Genomic DNA, 18,010 nt, shown 5'->3' on the forward strand with positions numbered 1-18,010 from the left:
TACTATGATGAATTGTTATCTGGGGGCTAATATATTATCATTCAAATGAGTATTTACAGATGGATGGAAAGCTTTGCAGAATCTATTTTAACACTGATGTTGGTCTATAGGGAGCAAGAGCCACTGTGCTGAGAATGTGTCCGACATCACCAACAAGCGCCTGGGTGAAGGATTGCAGGCCCAGCTGGAACCACCCTACAGGAAGCAGCACATATTGTTCCTCGGTGGAGAGCAAGAGGAGTTTGACGAGTCACCCCACGACGGAGTGGAACTCAGTATCAATTGGTGTCTCGGGGACCAGGACATTGAAGTTCTGGACAGCACGACGGGCTACATCATCGACGGGTACAGCCTTCTTCATGTAGCCTGACTGTAGCGCAACAACTAGTTTTGACTGGTTTCTGTGCCGTTTCTTGAGGCAGGCTCTGATTTAAGCTAAATGTACGATTATGAATTTAAACCGCACATTATGATTCAACTCAAAGAGATTTTTAGCAGTCTTTTCTTGCTTTTATAAGACAGTATTTTTGCCTGATTGGCTACCACCAGGCTATACCTTACCTCGCTTGCAGGATTTGAGAAAGCCTTTGGCATGATAACATGCCACATCTTTTTTATGTTAATTGCATTAGAATAATGTGAGGACCTCTTTAACCCTGCAACCCATATGAATCCGAGCTCAGTCGGATTCATATGATGTGAAAAATAATTTTTTAATATGTGCTCGTTAATATCCAATTAACACAATAATTCATAACCCCCAATGCTAAAGTAAGTGTCAGTTTCAAGTAGGGGTGGGAATCACCAGTTTCATCATGATACGATACGATATCGATTCTTTGGACAAGGATACGATATTTGCCGATATCACAAAGTCTCTCACGATACAATATGATACGATTAGATTCAGGTGCCTGCGATCGATATGAGATGATATCATATGCCCATTTAACACAATCAGTAACATTTAGATCAACAAAAAAAAGGTAATGAAAATATCATTTGTATTTTTGAGCTCTTCCAGACATTTAAAGGAAAATCAATCTATTGTTTTTAATACAAATAGACCTCCTGTTCACTGTAAAGTGCCACGTTTTTATATATTGAGCTTTAAACTTTAAGCTACATTTTTTGGAACTCAAAACTCACAACCTCCCTCTCCCAAACCGTTCCTACAACAATTTGTTGATGTTGCATGATCATGTATAGGCCTACATTTATTATGTATTATATTGTTTATGTTTAAATAACATTTAAACATCAAACTCCTCTGACCTCATCTGGTCTTTCCAAAGACGCGCGCACACACACACACAGAAAGGGAGAATGCTATGCTGTAACATCTACACACACGGAGCTACTGCTGTTGTTCTTGGGCGGATATGAGACTCGCCACAGGATTTTCAAAATAAGAGTATCGATATGAATCGATCTTATTACATCGCATCGATCCGATTCGATTGTTGATAATTACATCGATGTATCGATCTGGATCGATGTATCGTCCCACCCCTAGTTTCAAGTCACTTGTGAGAAATCATTGTAGTGAAAGTCTTAAGTTGCATCATTGCTGTCGTTGACCTTTATGATGGGGTGACAGTGGCTCAGGAGGTAGAGCAGTCGTCTGGTAATTGGAATGTTCCCGCTCCTCCCGGGCAGCATGTCGAAGTGTCCTTGAGCAAGACGCTTAACCCCAAATTGCTCCCGATGAGCGGGCTGGCACCTTGCATGGTCACCTCCGCTGTTGGTGAATGTGTGAGTGAATGGGTGAATGTGAGGCACAAATATTTTAAAGCCCTTTGGATAAAAGCGCTATATAAATGCACCATTTACCATTTATGATGCCTTGCCTCACTTCCCCCGCTAGTAGTTCCCTGAACCAGCCCCTGTACAAAATACTTCCAAAAGGTCAGTGAATACCACGACCACAACACCAGAGGGAGCTACACAAATCATGTTAAACCCAGATTTGGCTCAAACAAGGGACTAAACACGTTTCGCAATTATGCCACATCAATGTGGAACGCCCTACAGGGCTGTACACTGCGACGAGATTATCGCAAATTGCCCCTTAATTTGGCCCGTGCGAGTGGAAAATAATATTTGGGGGCAACCTTGCGAGTAGTGATTTCAACCCTTCATTCGCATTTCACTCCTAAATTAATCCATACAAATTGGATAAAAAAATTGTAAAATATTAGCCTACATTAGCCTAATTTTGCTCTGCAAGAAGAACGGCGCGGATATCAGTCCATCTTATGACAACCACGTCCGATGTGGAGAGATGAAGAAGAACGGCGCGGATATCAGTCCATCTTATGACAACCACGTCCGATGTGGAGAGATGAAGAAGAACGGAGCGGATATCAGTCCATCTTATGACAACCACGTCCGATGTGGAGAGATGATAAGAGACCATAGCCGATTAAATTAAGTCAGATCTGGCAGTGATGATTGACGGGGACACGGACACTTCTAACGTTCAGGTTCAGCCATGCATTAGGTGAGTCGCCCACTATTAGGACGTTTTTCAATACTTAAATACTGTCTACTTAAATTTCCCTCCGGGGATCAATAAAGTATCAACCTATCTATCTAATGAGACGATATGCAAATAAGATAATACTAATAATTGTCACGGTTCCCTGTATGAAAGTGGCTTGCAACTTACTGCTGGTAAAATCACTGTTTATTTCTCGTTTTGCATAGTATTACATTCCTCTTCTAGTCCCACCGTAAGAGCCATTTCCTCATACAGGTCCATTAAACCTTTTTGATTAGAGTCTTTCCTTCAAGCTAAGTTGGACTGAACATTTCACTGTCAAAGCGCAAACTTAAACAAGGTTGCGTCGCAACACGGTTTTCAAAATAAAGGTCACATATACACATACCGTAGTAGGCCTCTCAATTCTTTAAAAAAAAAGTCCCGGATATACATAAACATTAATTGGCATAGATCTCTATAAACGGCCCAACACATTGATCACTTTAGGCACACCCTGAAACCAGTAACATCACAAATATGAAGCGGGTAATTACCCATAAAAATAATAAACCTTTCATGGGGTTATTTACAATAATAATAATTCATTTTATTTATAAAGCACTTTTCATTGTGAAACAAAGGTATGCAGAGTTTCTTGTCGTCCTGATTAATCCAATGGTGTGTGTGTGTGTGTGTGTGTGTTGTGGTGGTCTCATTCAAGGAGCACTACAAGCACGCACACACACACACACAGTTTGTTGTTCTTGTTCTATTAGTGATTTACACACTCTCAGTTGGTTCATTATAAAAGATACAAACCTGAAAACAAACGCACTTAAATGTTAAATAAAAGGACCACAGTAATGAGGCAGGAGGAAATTTTTTTTTCACTATAATGGTAAAATTGTTATTTTAAAATGTTCCCCTAAAAAATATTCTGTGCCCCTAAATTTCTCATTTAGGGGCAAGTGTGCCCCTAGTGAAAAAGCTTAGCGTACAGCCCTGCCCTACCTGTAAAGGAATGTGAATCACTACCCACTTTCAAAACCACTCTCAAAGAGCACCTACGAAAGACTACAATTAGAAACTGGCCCCTGTAAATGTCCAAACCCAACCCCCTCCAATGTACAGTTTCCCCCACCCCCGCCTTTTTTCTTGCCTCTCAGCTCCCCATCCATCTGTGGCCCAGGCTTCACCAGCAGGCTGTGTAAGAGGGCCCTTTACGACTATTTCCGGAAGGTGGCGAAACTGGGCGGGCATAGCGATCTGCTGGATCATCCTACGTACCGCAGCGCCAAGGTGTGTTTCAGCCAAAGATCAAACATTATTCTTAATGCTCATAAATTGGTCTGGAAAATAGTTTTTTAAATGTATTTTCTTCAAGGCAAGTGGCAGCTGTGTGTGTTTTCTGTCATCTGTATTATTGCCCTGTACCATTGGTGATGCCTTGTGGCAATTGGATCATCAAGTGCAATTCTAGGCAATGTTAACCACAGCAGCGTAAGCATTAAGCAACCAAGCTTGCCAATACCGTCAAGCCCCCAGTTTAGCCACTCCAAGACAGTTGGCCAATGGTGTCTGCACATCATCTAGGTCGTCCTCGGACGGGCCCTCCATTGGTGCTTCCAGTCATCCCGATCCTCCATGCATCTGGCTAGCTCGCCGGTGCATTCTGTTCCCGCATCTCTCCTGAGTACGTCCATGTAGGTTAATGTGGGACGTCCTTGTGATCGATGCCCGTGTGTTGGTTCCCACAGCACAAGTTTGCTGGTTGGCCACAGACAGACACCATTGGCCTAAAAACAGAAGTGAGAATAGGCAATAATGAACAACCGTGAGCGTGTTGCTTTGCAATGAAACCAAAGGACTTTCATAATCCAAAGCTGGCTGTGGTCTAATTGACATGAGATGTTGGAATGTTATAAGCATCGTCAGAAACATAGCTCACTTCCCATTTGGACGATTTTGGCCATATTTAGTCAAAATGTCAATCTGTTGTTGGGAATGATGTTCGGCTGACTCAGGTCTTTAACCGGGTCACGGATGGCTGATTATGTGCTGATCCACACCGCTCTAGTCTCTAGTCTAGGTTCTGGCAGTGTTTGAAATTTTGGGACAAAGTCATGATTAGGGATGGGTATTGTAACTGAGGGGTACAATTCCCTGACTGTATGGTTAGATATGATACTTACTACCACTACCTCTTGTACTTTAGACTCTGGCCACCCAGTACTAGGTATGAATATGTTGAACACTCCCACCTGATAAACGGATCCAACACAAATGTACCAAATCGAAAGTTTGAGTTTTAATACATAGCAAAAGGTATGTACAACGATCACTTAATTACATTTATGATTTGAAATAGTATGCACTTTTATGGCAAATGAGTATTCGTAGGTAGATCAATATCGAATGTCCAATCTCTGATTGCGCAGGAAGCAAATATACAACCTGGAATATTTAGGGAACAATAGCGATGATACTTGAATGATTATATAGCTGGATACACTAGGGGAAGGTTCCGACTGCTTGTAGGACAGCTGGAGGGGGGGGGGGGGTTAGAGAGTCACTGGCTGGATCCCGTCTGGCCGAGGGTATCTTGGGAGAGTCCACAGTTGTGCGACACGGTGCCCAACGATCCTCGATCCACAGATGAATGCAGTTGGACCCTCTGTGGCCGGCGTCCTCCGGTCCACGACGGAGAGACGTGAGGCGACCTCACTGTGCAGAGCGCCGTCTCACCTGTCGTCCTCTCCGGGGGGGGTATTTCCAACACACCGCAGTGTTGGCCTTTATCCATAGAATAATCAAAGTACTCAAAGCATAATCCAAGCCGGGGAAGGCTAGCCGTCGTCGGTAGAATAATCCAATATACAGGTCCACTCGCTCTTTGGCCTGGAGCTCCTCGGGTGCAGCTTCACGTGGGGTCAACCACCCTGGATAAGCGTCCAGCTGATGCCCGAAACGATGGGGGTGCTGATTACTATAGAACTCTTACCGCACGAGGCACTATATATGAATAGACTATTATTAGCTTAATAGAATACGTCCAACTCGACGATATAGTGCCAAATATGACTATTCAAATATTAATATACACGATGTCTCAATGCCGATACTGGGCCGAATTGGCCTTACTGCCCACACGTGGTTCGCGGGGAGGCTTTTGCGTCTGTCACTCTGTTGGAGGGTAAGGAACTGGACTAAAAGGAAAGTTCTACTTTAATAGCGCAGTATATATACGCACTATGAACAAATAGTACCATTAGTGGTGCGGTAGACATATTCCTACGCGGAACTAGGACTTGTCCATACATGTTGAGCGGTACGATTGAACTTGGTCTGAGGGGTATGGCGACCTGGCACCAAGGTCTCGTCCAATGGTAGAATGGAGACTATTATGGGATGTTCAGTAGACTAGAAGGGATATTCAATGCATATTGTACAAGGAATATACAAGGGATATCAGGGGATATACAAATACAATTAAATATATATATATAAATAAATATATATATTCGGTTTAATCTGATCCTTCAGAACAGGTATCGTTAGGATTTTATCGATACTACTACTCTATCAATACTGCTTAACGGTTCAGTACTTTATTGATACTCTTATTGGTTATTTTAGATCATTTTGATTTAAATATATTTAAATGGATTTTTTTTTTTACACATTTATTATTTGAACGGCTTAAAGGAAAACTCCAACATTTTGGGAAATTAGCTTATTTGGCATCTACCCTGGAGTTGGACAAGAAGATACATACCCTTTTTATTTTCTGTGCATGCAGTAGGAGTAGGAAGACACTAGGGCTGTCTTAAATACTTCGAAGATTTGTTCGATGGCACAAGCTTCGAACATAAAAAAAAAATCGAAGTTTAAAAGAAATATATAAATTTGCCTCCAATCTTGCGCCTCCATTCCAATGAAACGAAAGTAAGCGGCGCCTTCCCAGGGCTGTACGTTAACTTTTTTTGCACATAGCACTGGTGCTACAGAGGTTGATAGTTTTGTAGCACAGGCCAAAATCTTGTAGCACAAGTATAAAACGTGTTATATTTGTAACAGTCACAAATGTGCCTATTGTATTTGTGTTATTTAGTTGCAGTGCCATGTTTGGCTGTCATTTAGTATATCGCCATGTGTTATTATTACTATGATACTCTCATATGCTATTTTCAATTAATATCATAAACAACATAAGGAATATTAGCATAATTTTGAGTGGACTGAAGGAATGAGTCAGCGTTAATAGTTTTAAATGCAAATAATTTATTGAAAGATAGAAGTGGGGTTGGTTGGGACACACACACACACAATGGGGGACCCTGATGTAAACAAGACAAACGTCTTTCTCTGGTCTGCATCCCCTTAACAATTGTGTGTATTGAGCCGTACTGTACCCATTCTGCAATCTGTTAAATAAAGTTTTCATTCATTCATACACACTGTTTCAACTCACCACCCCTGCATCATATTGTAGTCTAGTCTGTCTTCAAACTTCCACTCCTCTCGAAACTTGTTTATATTTGAATATCAACATTATCTGTCCATCCTCAGTTTACTATAATATACTCCTGTCCTGACTAGTGACTTCATCGTCTTTCCAAACGCATGCACGCACACACACACACACACACACAAGGAAGGGGAGAGAGTGCCCCCCCCCCATTTCCCTTTCCCCAGTCCACACTGTCTGCTGGCTCTGCGCCTCTGCTTCTGATCAGGATTAGCTTGTTAGCTTGCTAACGTTGTAGTGATTGTAATGGTACATAAACGTTAATTTCGGGCGATGTGCGCATAAAGGAATGGCGACGGTGCAAAGCATGTAGATGCATTTGACCCGTTGCGAGAAAAAAAAACACCAGACTTATTTCGGGACGTGTAGGCGCACTGCTGTGTTAACGCAGCAGTGCGCACCAACCGACCAACGCGCTGCTCTGCTTGCAGAAGCACGGATAGGGCGGATATGACTCGTCGAGTTGTCACAAGAGTTTTTTCAAAATAAGAGTATCATATGCACCTGAACGTTGCTAGCTTTCAGAGCCTAGCTGGAGCTGCGCGTGGGCAGAAATGAGACCCGCTACAGGATTTTCAAAATAAGAGTATCTATATGAACCGAATCCCTATCGCACCAGTGCTATTGAAGTAAATCCATCCATCGCACAGACCGCTGTTGCTGTAGCACGTGCGATATATATGTCGCACTGTACATCCCTGGCCTTCCGCCTCCATTCCAATGAAACGAAAGTAAGCAGTGCCTCGACTCCACCTCTCTACAACAAGCACGTGGAGATTATCTGTGTTGAAAACAACAAGGACATGTGCAGCAGACATGTCGACGAAGAAACTAAGCAATGCCGTTTGTTATTTAAGACTGTCGGACAGATTTGTGTTCATTGTGCTGCTTTTATATGTCCCGACCCATATAAAAATGTCTTAATAAAACGTGCTTAATTAAGTCGAATTCTGCCTTTGTCTCTATCAACTACATATAAATATTTATATAATTGTTTGCTTGATAGACGAAGGTTGCAACATAATTATGTAATGTCATGTCATGTCGTTGGCTGTGAGAGCAGCCCCACTGCACCCAGGCAGCGCAGCCGAGTGAAACCTTGTTGGCTGCGTCAGTCACGAAAGGGGCTACTTAATTAATCCAATCCACTTTATTTATAGAGCAGATTTAAAAACAACAAAGTTTACCAAAGTGCTGTACAAGTCCCACAACATAAGATACAAAAAAATAAAAAGCTCAGCCCCGAAGCTTCGATTGCCAAAAAAAGCTTTGAAGGTCAGCCCTAGAAGACACGCACCGTTAGCCTAGCTTAGCGTCAGTTACTGGAAGTAGGTTCCTCCATTAGCCTAGTTCCAAACGTCTTCCTACGCCTACTGCATGCACAGAGAAGAAAAAGGTATGCATCTTCTTGTCTAACTCCAGGGTTCCCAAAATGTTGGAGTGTTAACACTTTAGTTGCCAAAGGACGAGTTTAGGCGTCCTTCCCCGCCATGCTCAAGTTGCCGAAGACGCCGTAACTCGTCTTTGATATCAATATTTCAAAAATCTGTGATCTGAATCATATTTCCTTTCCGGGGGCCCTGAGACACAAGTGTGATCTCCTCTCAATCCTCTAGCGGTTCAAGACTGCCATCTGGTGGCCGATCGGCAGATCGAAAAAACGGATGTTACCTTTTAACCCGGCAGGACTCACTCCATATGTGGTCCGGGCACTCGCTAATGTTAGAGAGACTCAGTCTTCACACAGTGAACATCGATCGCTGCAAATAACTCGAAAAAACAACATGATTTGGACGTATATATTATTATACAACCTGGAAATGGACCGGGTATTTCAACATCCCATAATGGAAAACTGTCTACCCCACGCTGATCGCCCAACGGCCCGCGGAGACTAGGGTGAGTTTTAGCGTGTAATATTAGTGTTCCAGTAGCGGCTGGTGCCGCTGGTGCCTTGTGGGTCGCAGTTCATGTTAGGAGGTCGAGTTGAAAATGTAATGCTCTGAGATGCTCTGGAGCAATCTCTGTCTCTCGGATCAATCAAATAAAATAATTAACACATGTATGTTGTCATTTTAAACAACTCACCATTCATTCATTATGCATCAGCAGCAGCTAAATTAATGTTATAGTTCACAACACAGCAGCAGCGCGTTTTGAATCGCTAGCCTATTATCGTCTCAGCAAGCACAGTCAATACTTTTTTCCGTAGCCGCATTTCGCGGAGACAGCTGTGTATAGCGAGAGAGAGAGCGAGAGAGAGAGAGAGAGACTCACTGTTTAGTTGAAACGTCCAGGGCAGGAGGGCTTGATAAAGTGTATAATCCACTGTTGATGTATTCCAGACCACTGTCCACTGTGTCCAGACTGCATCCGCCATATAGCTTGTTAGCCAAGTGTTAGCTTGTTAGCAGTTGGCACCACACAACACAAGTACTTCATTTCTTTGTCCATTTCCGCGTCGAACAGACTGCAAACTACCTGGCGTTCTATCACCATGCTCTAAGACAAACTCTAACCTTAACCAACTTTTAAAGAGTGCCTAAGCTTAACCGTCTAAAGAACTTGCAGTCACGCTCTAAGACAAACGGCTGCATCTCACAACAACACAACTATCTCTACCACCAACCTAGGAATAAGCTAGAATTGGAACATTAGAAATTGGATTTGGCCAATCAGAGATCGTCTCCGCAAAATGCTGCTACGGAGAAAAAAAACTGACGTCGGCCAATCAGAGAGTGTCTCCGCGAAATGCGGCTACAGAAATTCTTGACTCTGCTGCCTAGACCGCTTCAAATCGCGCCCGGATTCCAACATATTGGCTGCGACGGATACAGCGATCAAACCGTGACGCGCACTCAGAGCGCTATCGCGTCTAGCCCGGGCAGAGAAATAAAATAAAAAGTGAGTCACTTCCTGTTCAGGAAAACGAGTATTTTTTTATTTTTATATATTAACGTTATATTGTGCATTGGAAACAAACATACTTAAAATTAGTAAATATTATTCATTTTAAACATGTTTATATTATTTATAGGGCTATAAAACAAAAAACAAACGTTTTTTTTTCTTCTCTGATATAACAGGTGGGTCGGCGCCCTAGCGCCCCCGGTGGCGAGCCGCCACTGCCGTTTTCGACACCAACTGCTATGATGAACATTTTACCCACATTAGATGAATGGTAAAACGTTGCCCACGGAATTGTAAACGATCCCCCGCCCATCCGGTCAATATCAGATGATACGTAGAAACTTCTAGAAGTGCGTCCAATTGAAATTTTTGATCTCGCACAGATTCCTACCAAACTGTATTTCATCATCAATATAATGTATTTGGGGCTATAAATCACGTTCTGGAGAAAGCTGCAGAAAGAGATGAAAACATACTTATACTTTAGATCATATTTTAGTATGAATATGTGAATGAAAAAGTTTAACGTTGCTACACCATGAACAATACATATAGGACCTTGAATGGGCCCTAATAATGGCAATCTAGCAATAGAATTTAAAAAGTTATAGCCCTGCAAAGAAGGGGAACTTCTCCATGTTAAATAGAGCTGGCAACGGATGGTATATCATGAATTTAACCTTAGGCAATCAAAGTGTTAAGATTCATACGTTTTTCTTCTCTGTGCATGCAGTAGGAGTAGGAAGACGTGCACCGTTAGCCTAGCTTAGCGTCAGTCACTGGAAGTAGGTTCCTCCATTAGCCTAGTTCGCAACGTCTTCCTACTCCTACTGAATGCACAGAGAAGAAAAAGGTATGTATCTTGTCTAACTCCAGGGTAGATGGCAAATAAGAATTTCCCAAAATGTTGGAGTTTTCCTTTAAGGCTATATCTGTACTTGATGTTTGTTGTGTTGCATATTTGAAATAAACTTCAATCAAATCAAACCCCCCCCCCCCCCCCCCTCTTAAAAAACAAACCTGTTTAACCTGGCCATCTATAAAACATCATGCTAAAACTGTGAAACAAATGTCCTACTCCCCTAAAGAAAGAAATACATAGCAAACATAAGTTACATAACTCAGTTATGCAATAGTGCTGCTGCTTTTTATTCTGTTAAAATCTTTTAGTTAATAAGACTAAAAGACTACAATATGACTACAACGATTTCATGACTGCTTCCTGTCCTCGCATTTCCGGTGCGTCGGATACCTAACTTAACGTTACATTTTCAACAACAGAACAGATTGCTGCTAATTAAACACTTCATGGAAACGGAGTAACATTAACGTTATGTCGAGTTCATACGTGTAGTGTAGTATGAACTCTACCCAATCCAATGTACAGTTTCTACGTCAAATGTATATACTTTTTTTTTTTTTCTGGACTCTTTTGGTATCACAAACAGTACTGTATTTGCAAATCTGGTATGTCATAAATGTATAGATGTAGCAGTACTGTCTATCTGTATGTCATGTATGTCATATATGTTACGATTAATTGAAAATGGGGGACCCTGATGTAAACAAGACGAAAGTCTTTCTCTGGTCTGCAACCCCTTAACAATTGTATGTATTGAGCTGTACTGTACCCATTCTGCCATCTGTTAATAAAGTTTTCAATCAACCAATCACATAACATTAACGTTACTCCGTTTCAAGTGTTGCTGGATGGTACACTCTGTTAGCTCCGTAGCTAATCCGCTCCCAGACTACCGATAGCGGAACCGAAAACGTCGGAGCTTATCAATACTCCGTTTTTTTCTAATTTAGTACCGGTTCCCGTTCAGAACCGGGGTCCGGGGGGCATCCCTAGTCATGATGTACGATAATTACATTATCGGCTGCCATTTCTTTTCTTTTTTTATCCACTTTTTCTCCCATTTTCTATATTTTCTCCCATCCCAATTTCGTATCATCCAATTCAACCCTCCCCTGTCACGAACGCCGTTTCTTGCCTCCCACAAGCCGGCTGCAATGTGGACTAAGTCATACATAGCACAAGTCCCCTCCGGTACTTGAGGTAACGGCAGTCGCATCTTTTCACCTGCGCAGCTCGATCTCTCAGTGGCGAGGAGTAACGCGTGGGAGGCTCACGCTGCCCCCGACACTTCCTGATTCTACTGCGCAGGCGCACCAACCGACCTGTAGGAGTCGCTGTCCACAACGCCCGATCCCCACCCATCAGTTTCCCACCCCCTAATACGGCCAATGTGTATTAGTATGAACGACCAGCTAAACTGAAGGCAATGTGGAGCGCTGGGCTCGAACAGGCAAGCCCAGCGTCTCAGTCATTCGTGGCGAGCGCCTTGCCCACTACGCCACGTAGCCGCCCCATCGGCTGCCATTTCTTCTCATGTATTCCACTTCTGGGAAGACAAATCGGTCGTCTCTAGACGTATAATATAACTCCTTTTGAGTCCAATGATGTAAATGAAGTATGACCTTTGAACTGTTTCGGATTTTCCTTGTTTGATACTTTTTCATGATATGGAGCTGTAAGATACTAGCCATTTTCCTGCGACATCTTTATATTTTTCATCTGATAAAACATGTCCGTTGTTCTTTCCGTTTCAGACGAGCTCCACCCTCTATCAGGATGTCAAGGCTCTCGTCAACCAAAGGTTTCTGTCTAACAATGCAGGTCCCTGGAATTCCAAACACCTGGTGGACTGCTTTAGCCCCTGAACCCAAGAGGGAGCGGCAGCCATAGATGTATATAAAGACTAAATGACTCACCCGCGCTGCTGGCCAACGGAGACCAACGTTGCTACATGGTGGCCATCTTGCTACAGGGTAGCATGCCCACTCATAACATGAATGTATGTACTATTGAAATAACCATAGCTTGCTAAATTTTCAACCGTTTGGTTTGTTAACATCAGATGTGGTAGTTATCATCACCGGTTGTAAATCCGTCAAGATCCGTCTCTCCCAATTTCCAAACTGTCCTATCCACAATAAAACAGAAAATGCCATTACAAAAAATAAATATATTAAATCCATCAAGATTTCAGCAAGTTAAGAGTATTTTTGTTTGTGCAGATCACTCGCCTTAAAGCAGTAGTTAACTGTAGCAAGATGGCCGCCGATGAACTACGCGGGAGACTCTGCCTTGCGCCATCTAGTCTTTATATATATATATATGTATCTATGGGGGCAGCAGTCTGCTTCAGCCCCTGAACCCAAGAGAGGGGCGAAGACCCCCGATTTGTTTATTGCGAGTTTGTGTGTTTTACTTTCTTTGAAGCATGTGGTGTTTTGATTAGTGGTTGTGACCCATATGGGTTTTTTCAACGGCAGATGCCGATATTTAGAGAGCAGAGAGGCCAATATAATTTTTTGCATCTGATAATACAATTTAAGAATAACAAATGAGGCATATTTTTATTTTAAATAAACAATGTTTCTTCCATTGTTAGTTAATGGCATTGTACAATGTGCATGGAAGTATTTTATTTTGATTGTACAATGATTATATGTTTGAATGTGTTATTTTGAGAGGACCCCAGTTGTTACCAACAACTAATCCTGAAAAAAATAAATTGCCGTTTTGTTTTAAAACGAATATCATTCGCCTGTTCGAATCCAGCTCACAGCTCCGGGGTTGTCGCCAGCTTGGCTGGCCGTTCACACTAATACAATTGGCAGTATTAGAGGGTGGGAGAAGCTGGCGGGGTGGGTCCGGGTCGTTGTAAACAGCGACTCCTACAGTTCGGTCGGGGCGCCTGCTAAGCGCGGATAGGATCTAAGGGCGGTAGTGTGATCCTTCCACACGTTACACGCTCTCAGTGAGAGTCCGCGCTGCCAGGTGAAAAGAAGCGGTTGATTGGCTAGACGTGTGTCGGAGGAAGCACGTGATAGCCTCCACTCCCAGACCGACTGGGGGGGGGGTAAGTGCGCAGCGACCAGGAAGGGGATTGGGAATTGGCATAACGACTAACATTGGGATGGGAGAAAATCGGAGGAAAAAGATAAAAAAAAATATATATCAAAACATTTGATTAATCGGCCATGTGGGCCAGTTATCAGCCAATGTAGATTATATCAAAATGCCAGATATCGATCAGACCAATGCATCTGGATATGAAAAGATTTAACCCTTTCCTAATATATTGTACAGAATGTGTGAAGATGATAAAGAATGTAGATGCCGTTGGCCTGGGATACAGAACTTTTTTTTTTTTTTACTTCTGAAGCTACTTCAATAGGTCCTCAAGTCACTGAGTAAAACACCCGTAGCAGCATCTGTTCAAAATCACATGTCATTCATTACATTTTATTTCATTCACTTTCAAAACATATCAAAGATAATCATCAAATAGTCAACATCATGTGGTCCAAACACTACAGATGGCATCATGCCCGGCCACAGATATACTTTAAAAAAGAACAAGCTGGTGTTTACAGTTGAATAGCAACCATTGCTCTTACATAGTGGTACGTTTTATTTTATTTCTTTTACTTTGATGGAAGCCACAGATTGTAAATGGTGCACTTTCCTCACCACTCTAGACATCCACGTTAGCGTCTTGTTCTTAAATCCCTCCCTTCATAAACCACAAAATCTGGCAACGTACGTTCTAACAAGTCTTTTAGTTGATCAAAGTTATTGTCTATTATAAGGTGTTTGTAACAGATTTAGGGGAAAATGCATTCTGGAATTAAATGCTTTTGATGTTGGCTATGTTTTTTTACCAATACCAAATCGACCTGTCAAGTGCCATCCTCTTTTCGTGATCCTCCAATCAACTCTTGCCTCTTGTCAGAGGACAGAACCCGTTGCGATTGTAGGATCGAGAAAAGAGGGTGGGTTTGAGATGGGTCAATCACTACAATAATTCCGGGGCTCAACACACTGGAAACGTGGGTGGCCTGCCATCGTCTGCAGTCGTTTTTTTTTGTATCCACTTTTTCTCTGAATTTTCTCCCATCCCAATTTTGTCGTTATGCCAATTGCCCCCTCCCCTTCCTGGTTGTTGCTCGCATGTGCCCCCCACTGGTCGGTCTAGGGAGTCCTGAAGTCTAACAGACTCCGTCACATAGGAGACAGCCAGCAACCTCTTTTCACCTGCCAGTGCGGGCTCTCATTGGTGAAGTGTAATGCGTGGGAGGTCACACTTCTATCCCTTCATATTCATATCCCTTCTTTGCTGTGCAGTCACCCTGACCGACCTGTAGGAGTCGCTGTTTACAACGACCAGAATACCACCCCACCGGCTTCCCTCCTGCTGACTGCTAATTGAGCCAGTATGACGGCCGGCCAAGCCGGAGGCAACGCTGACAGCCGGATTCGATACCGGTGTCTCTTGCGTTGGTGACAAGCGCTTAGACCGCTGCGCCGCCCGTCGGCAGTAGTTTACGGTGTACATATCGGCCACCGTTGTTCAGGCTTCAGTGCACATTTTTCATTGGCCTGAATCTTCCCATCTGCAGTCGTCCCATAAGGCTTTTTCTGTGTCAATGCTGAACCACCACAATAGATTATTTGATCAATTCAGCATGGGGGAATTTCAATTAGGTCAGTTCATTGTGAAAGCAGTTTCTTTGTATTGCTCTACAACTTTACTTTCCATCTAGGTGTTGTAATGGAAATAATCACAAAGTGAAGACTTGAGCTGCCTTCATGGCTATTTTTCTACATAAGCAGTTCTCAAATATACCAGCTATCCAGTTGGACATCTTGCCACTCGGTTGGACGAAGGCCGACTGAAACGACGATCCGCCAGTGCGCTAGATTCCTGCATAGTTCCGACTTTCAACAGCGAGGCAGCTCCTGCTCTGTCACACAGCCACAGCCTTCGGAGGGAACCTGCTCTGTAGTGTGCAGGGTTCTTGGCTCGTCGCCCAGTGAGAGGACAGAGACCCTCCTATGTAGCCTAGAGACCATCACAATAAGGCAGAACACAAATCTTAACAATTAGCAGCCGCCATGGTCCACTGTACTAAGGCATTTCATCTGCAGCATTTAGCGTAAGACTTGTGATGTACGTTAAACAGCAAACGGAGGTGGCAAGATCACAGCAGAGGTTGCTGGAAGACAAAAAAAAAACAGCTAAACATCTCAGCACACGGACTGTTCTGCTTCCGACAAGAACGTTCTGGATTCGACCTGTTGTCATTATTTAGTCTTGGAAGCAGGAAAATGATCCAATACAGGAAGTCCTCTCAGAATCCAGGTTTTGGCCTCGTTTCAATAACCAACATCACATCCACTGCTGAATTGGAAATGTCTTCAGATTGGAAGCTTGGTTGTCAATAACAAAACAACTATACTTAACAAGTAGCAGTCGGCAGCACCGGAAATGAAGGAAATTATTAACAAGTAGCAGTCGGCAGCACCGGAAATGAAGGAAATTATTAACAAGTAGCAGTCGGCAGCACCGGAAATGAAGGAAATTATTAAAACAAAGTGACAGGTTTTTAAAAACAAGCTAGGTTTTACAAGAAAGTATATCACAATAGAACACCCTGGGGGGGGGGGGGGATGATGAGCTCATGCTCTGAAGTCCAGCCACAGGGTCGGAGGATCATTGATCGCTTGCACACCATTATCAGTCCATGTCCAGATAGGGCAGGCTGGCTGTGAGCACGCTGAGCGCAGCTTGCTTTCCGGGTCTTAGACTATATACTGGTATAAGTCTGCCTTGCCGTGGTCAGGAGTTGCGAATGGGCTCATCCAGGCTATAGAGAAGGGGTGACCAAACACCACTTTCAAATTCATCCATTTTGACCTTTTGGCCCATCTTCTCTCCTCCTTCTTCAGCTGCTCAATGCCCTGCGGAAAGAATGAATGACATGAGAAGAATGCATACCAAATGGTATTTACTAGGGCTGACCTCGAATAGTCAACTAATCGACCGAAAGGAGCCGTAGTCGACTGCCAACTTCTTAGTCGAATGCAAACAAAAAATTATAGATATACAGGTGCAGCTCAATAAATTAGAATATCGTGGAAAAGTCTATATATTCCGCTGTATTGATGCAGTAATTTGTGCAAAAGGAGCCCCAACCAAGTACTGAGTGAACATACATGAACATACCTTTCAGAAGGCCGACATTTCTATATAACATTTTTATTCATCTTGCGTAATATTCAAACTTTCTGAGATACTGAATTTTGAGCTGTAAGCCATAATCAAAATTAAAACAAATAAAGGCTTGCAATATTTCACTTCGTGTGTAATGAATCTAATGAGAGTTTCGCTTTTTGAAATGAATTACTGAAATAAAAAAACTTTTCCACGATATTCTAATTTATTGAGCTGCACCTGTTGGAATGTTCCATCAGAGGGGGGGAGCTTGTGGTGGTAATGTTAGCGGCTATAGACCACTGCACTTAAATATAAACATTAGTCTACCAGTGGAGACTCAATGAGGTAATTGTAGATGTCGCCATAATCCCGCCATTGAGTGGGATCATTTTTCCATTATCCTGTTCGGCTGAAAGTACACTGGCCACCGAAGCAGGCACAAGCTTCCCCCTCTGATGGAACATTCCAACGCGGCTTCGCGCGCCTTCAGAATCCTTTGGCAATCTGCGCATGTGTATGGGGAGTAGGTGCTGAAAAGGAGACTTTAGCTCGGCCGATTAAGTTCCGATCGATTTGGAATTGGTTGCACCGTGTTCAGGAGACTGGCGCATAAAAGTCTATTCGATCATGTCTCTAGCACCCACACAGCCGTAGCTGCAACCACTTAAATCAAGGCTCTCATCCACATTCATTAATTTGCTCCCCCCACAATCTCCTCCATGAGCTCAATGTAACACGGAAGTGCAGTGGTCTATGTAAACTTCAGTGAAGAATTTTTCACTGAAGACTGTTTGGAGAGTTAAAGCGGCAATGTGTGTCTCTGACATCTGCTGGCCGCAAGCGGTACTCTGTTTTCCCCCAATACATTTCCCATGCGCCATTGCCTCAGTGTGATTTTTTATTTTATTTATTATATTTTTTTCTTTTACATGCAGACCTTTTGCAGAGAGAGTTCTTGGTGGTCGAGGTGACTGCAAGTCTGTTTTCCAGTGTTGCAAAAAATACTGCGTGCTT

General features: G+C 42.9%; 2 protein-coding genes across 3 annotated transcripts in view; one reads left to right on the forward strand and one right to left on the reverse strand.

Moving 5' to 3' along the window:
- adad2 (adenosine deaminase domain containing 2) overlaps window positions 1–13,698 on the forward strand; it is a 41,795-nt gene extending 28,097 nt beyond the window's left edge. Inside the window, exons 6-8 of one of the 2 annotated variants that reach the window (XM_084313099.1) lie at window positions 111–345; window positions 3,652–3,784; window positions 12,540–13,698. In XM_084313099.1, coding sequence (XP_084169225.1) covers window positions 111–345; window positions 3,652–3,784; window positions 12,540–12,650 — 479 coding nt within the window. In that variant the 3' untranslated portion in view covers window positions 12,651–13,698. The remainder of the gene's footprint in view (window positions 1–110; window positions 346–3,651; window positions 3,785–12,539) is intronic. The other variant, XM_084313100.1, reaches the window with a different exon arrangement.
- A 510-nt stretch (window positions 13,699–14,208) lies between these two features.
- Window positions 14,209–18,010, reverse strand: part of zdhhc3b (zDHHC palmitoyltransferase 3b) — a 40,707-nt gene continuing 36,905 nt past the window's right edge. Inside the window, exon 7 of the mRNA XM_084313101.1 lies at window positions 14,209–16,740. Within this exon, the coding sequence (XP_084169227.1) occupies window positions 16,582–16,740 (159 nt within the window). The 3' untranslated portion in view covers window positions 14,209–16,581. The remainder of the gene's footprint in view (window positions 16,741–18,010) is intronic.

Source organism: Notolepis coatsorum, assembly GCF_963971535.1.
Source record: "Notolepis coatsorum genome assembly, chromosome: 4".
Classification (NCBI taxonomy): domain Eukaryota; kingdom Metazoa; phylum Chordata; class Actinopteri; order Aulopiformes; family Paralepididae; genus Notolepis; species Notolepis coatsorum.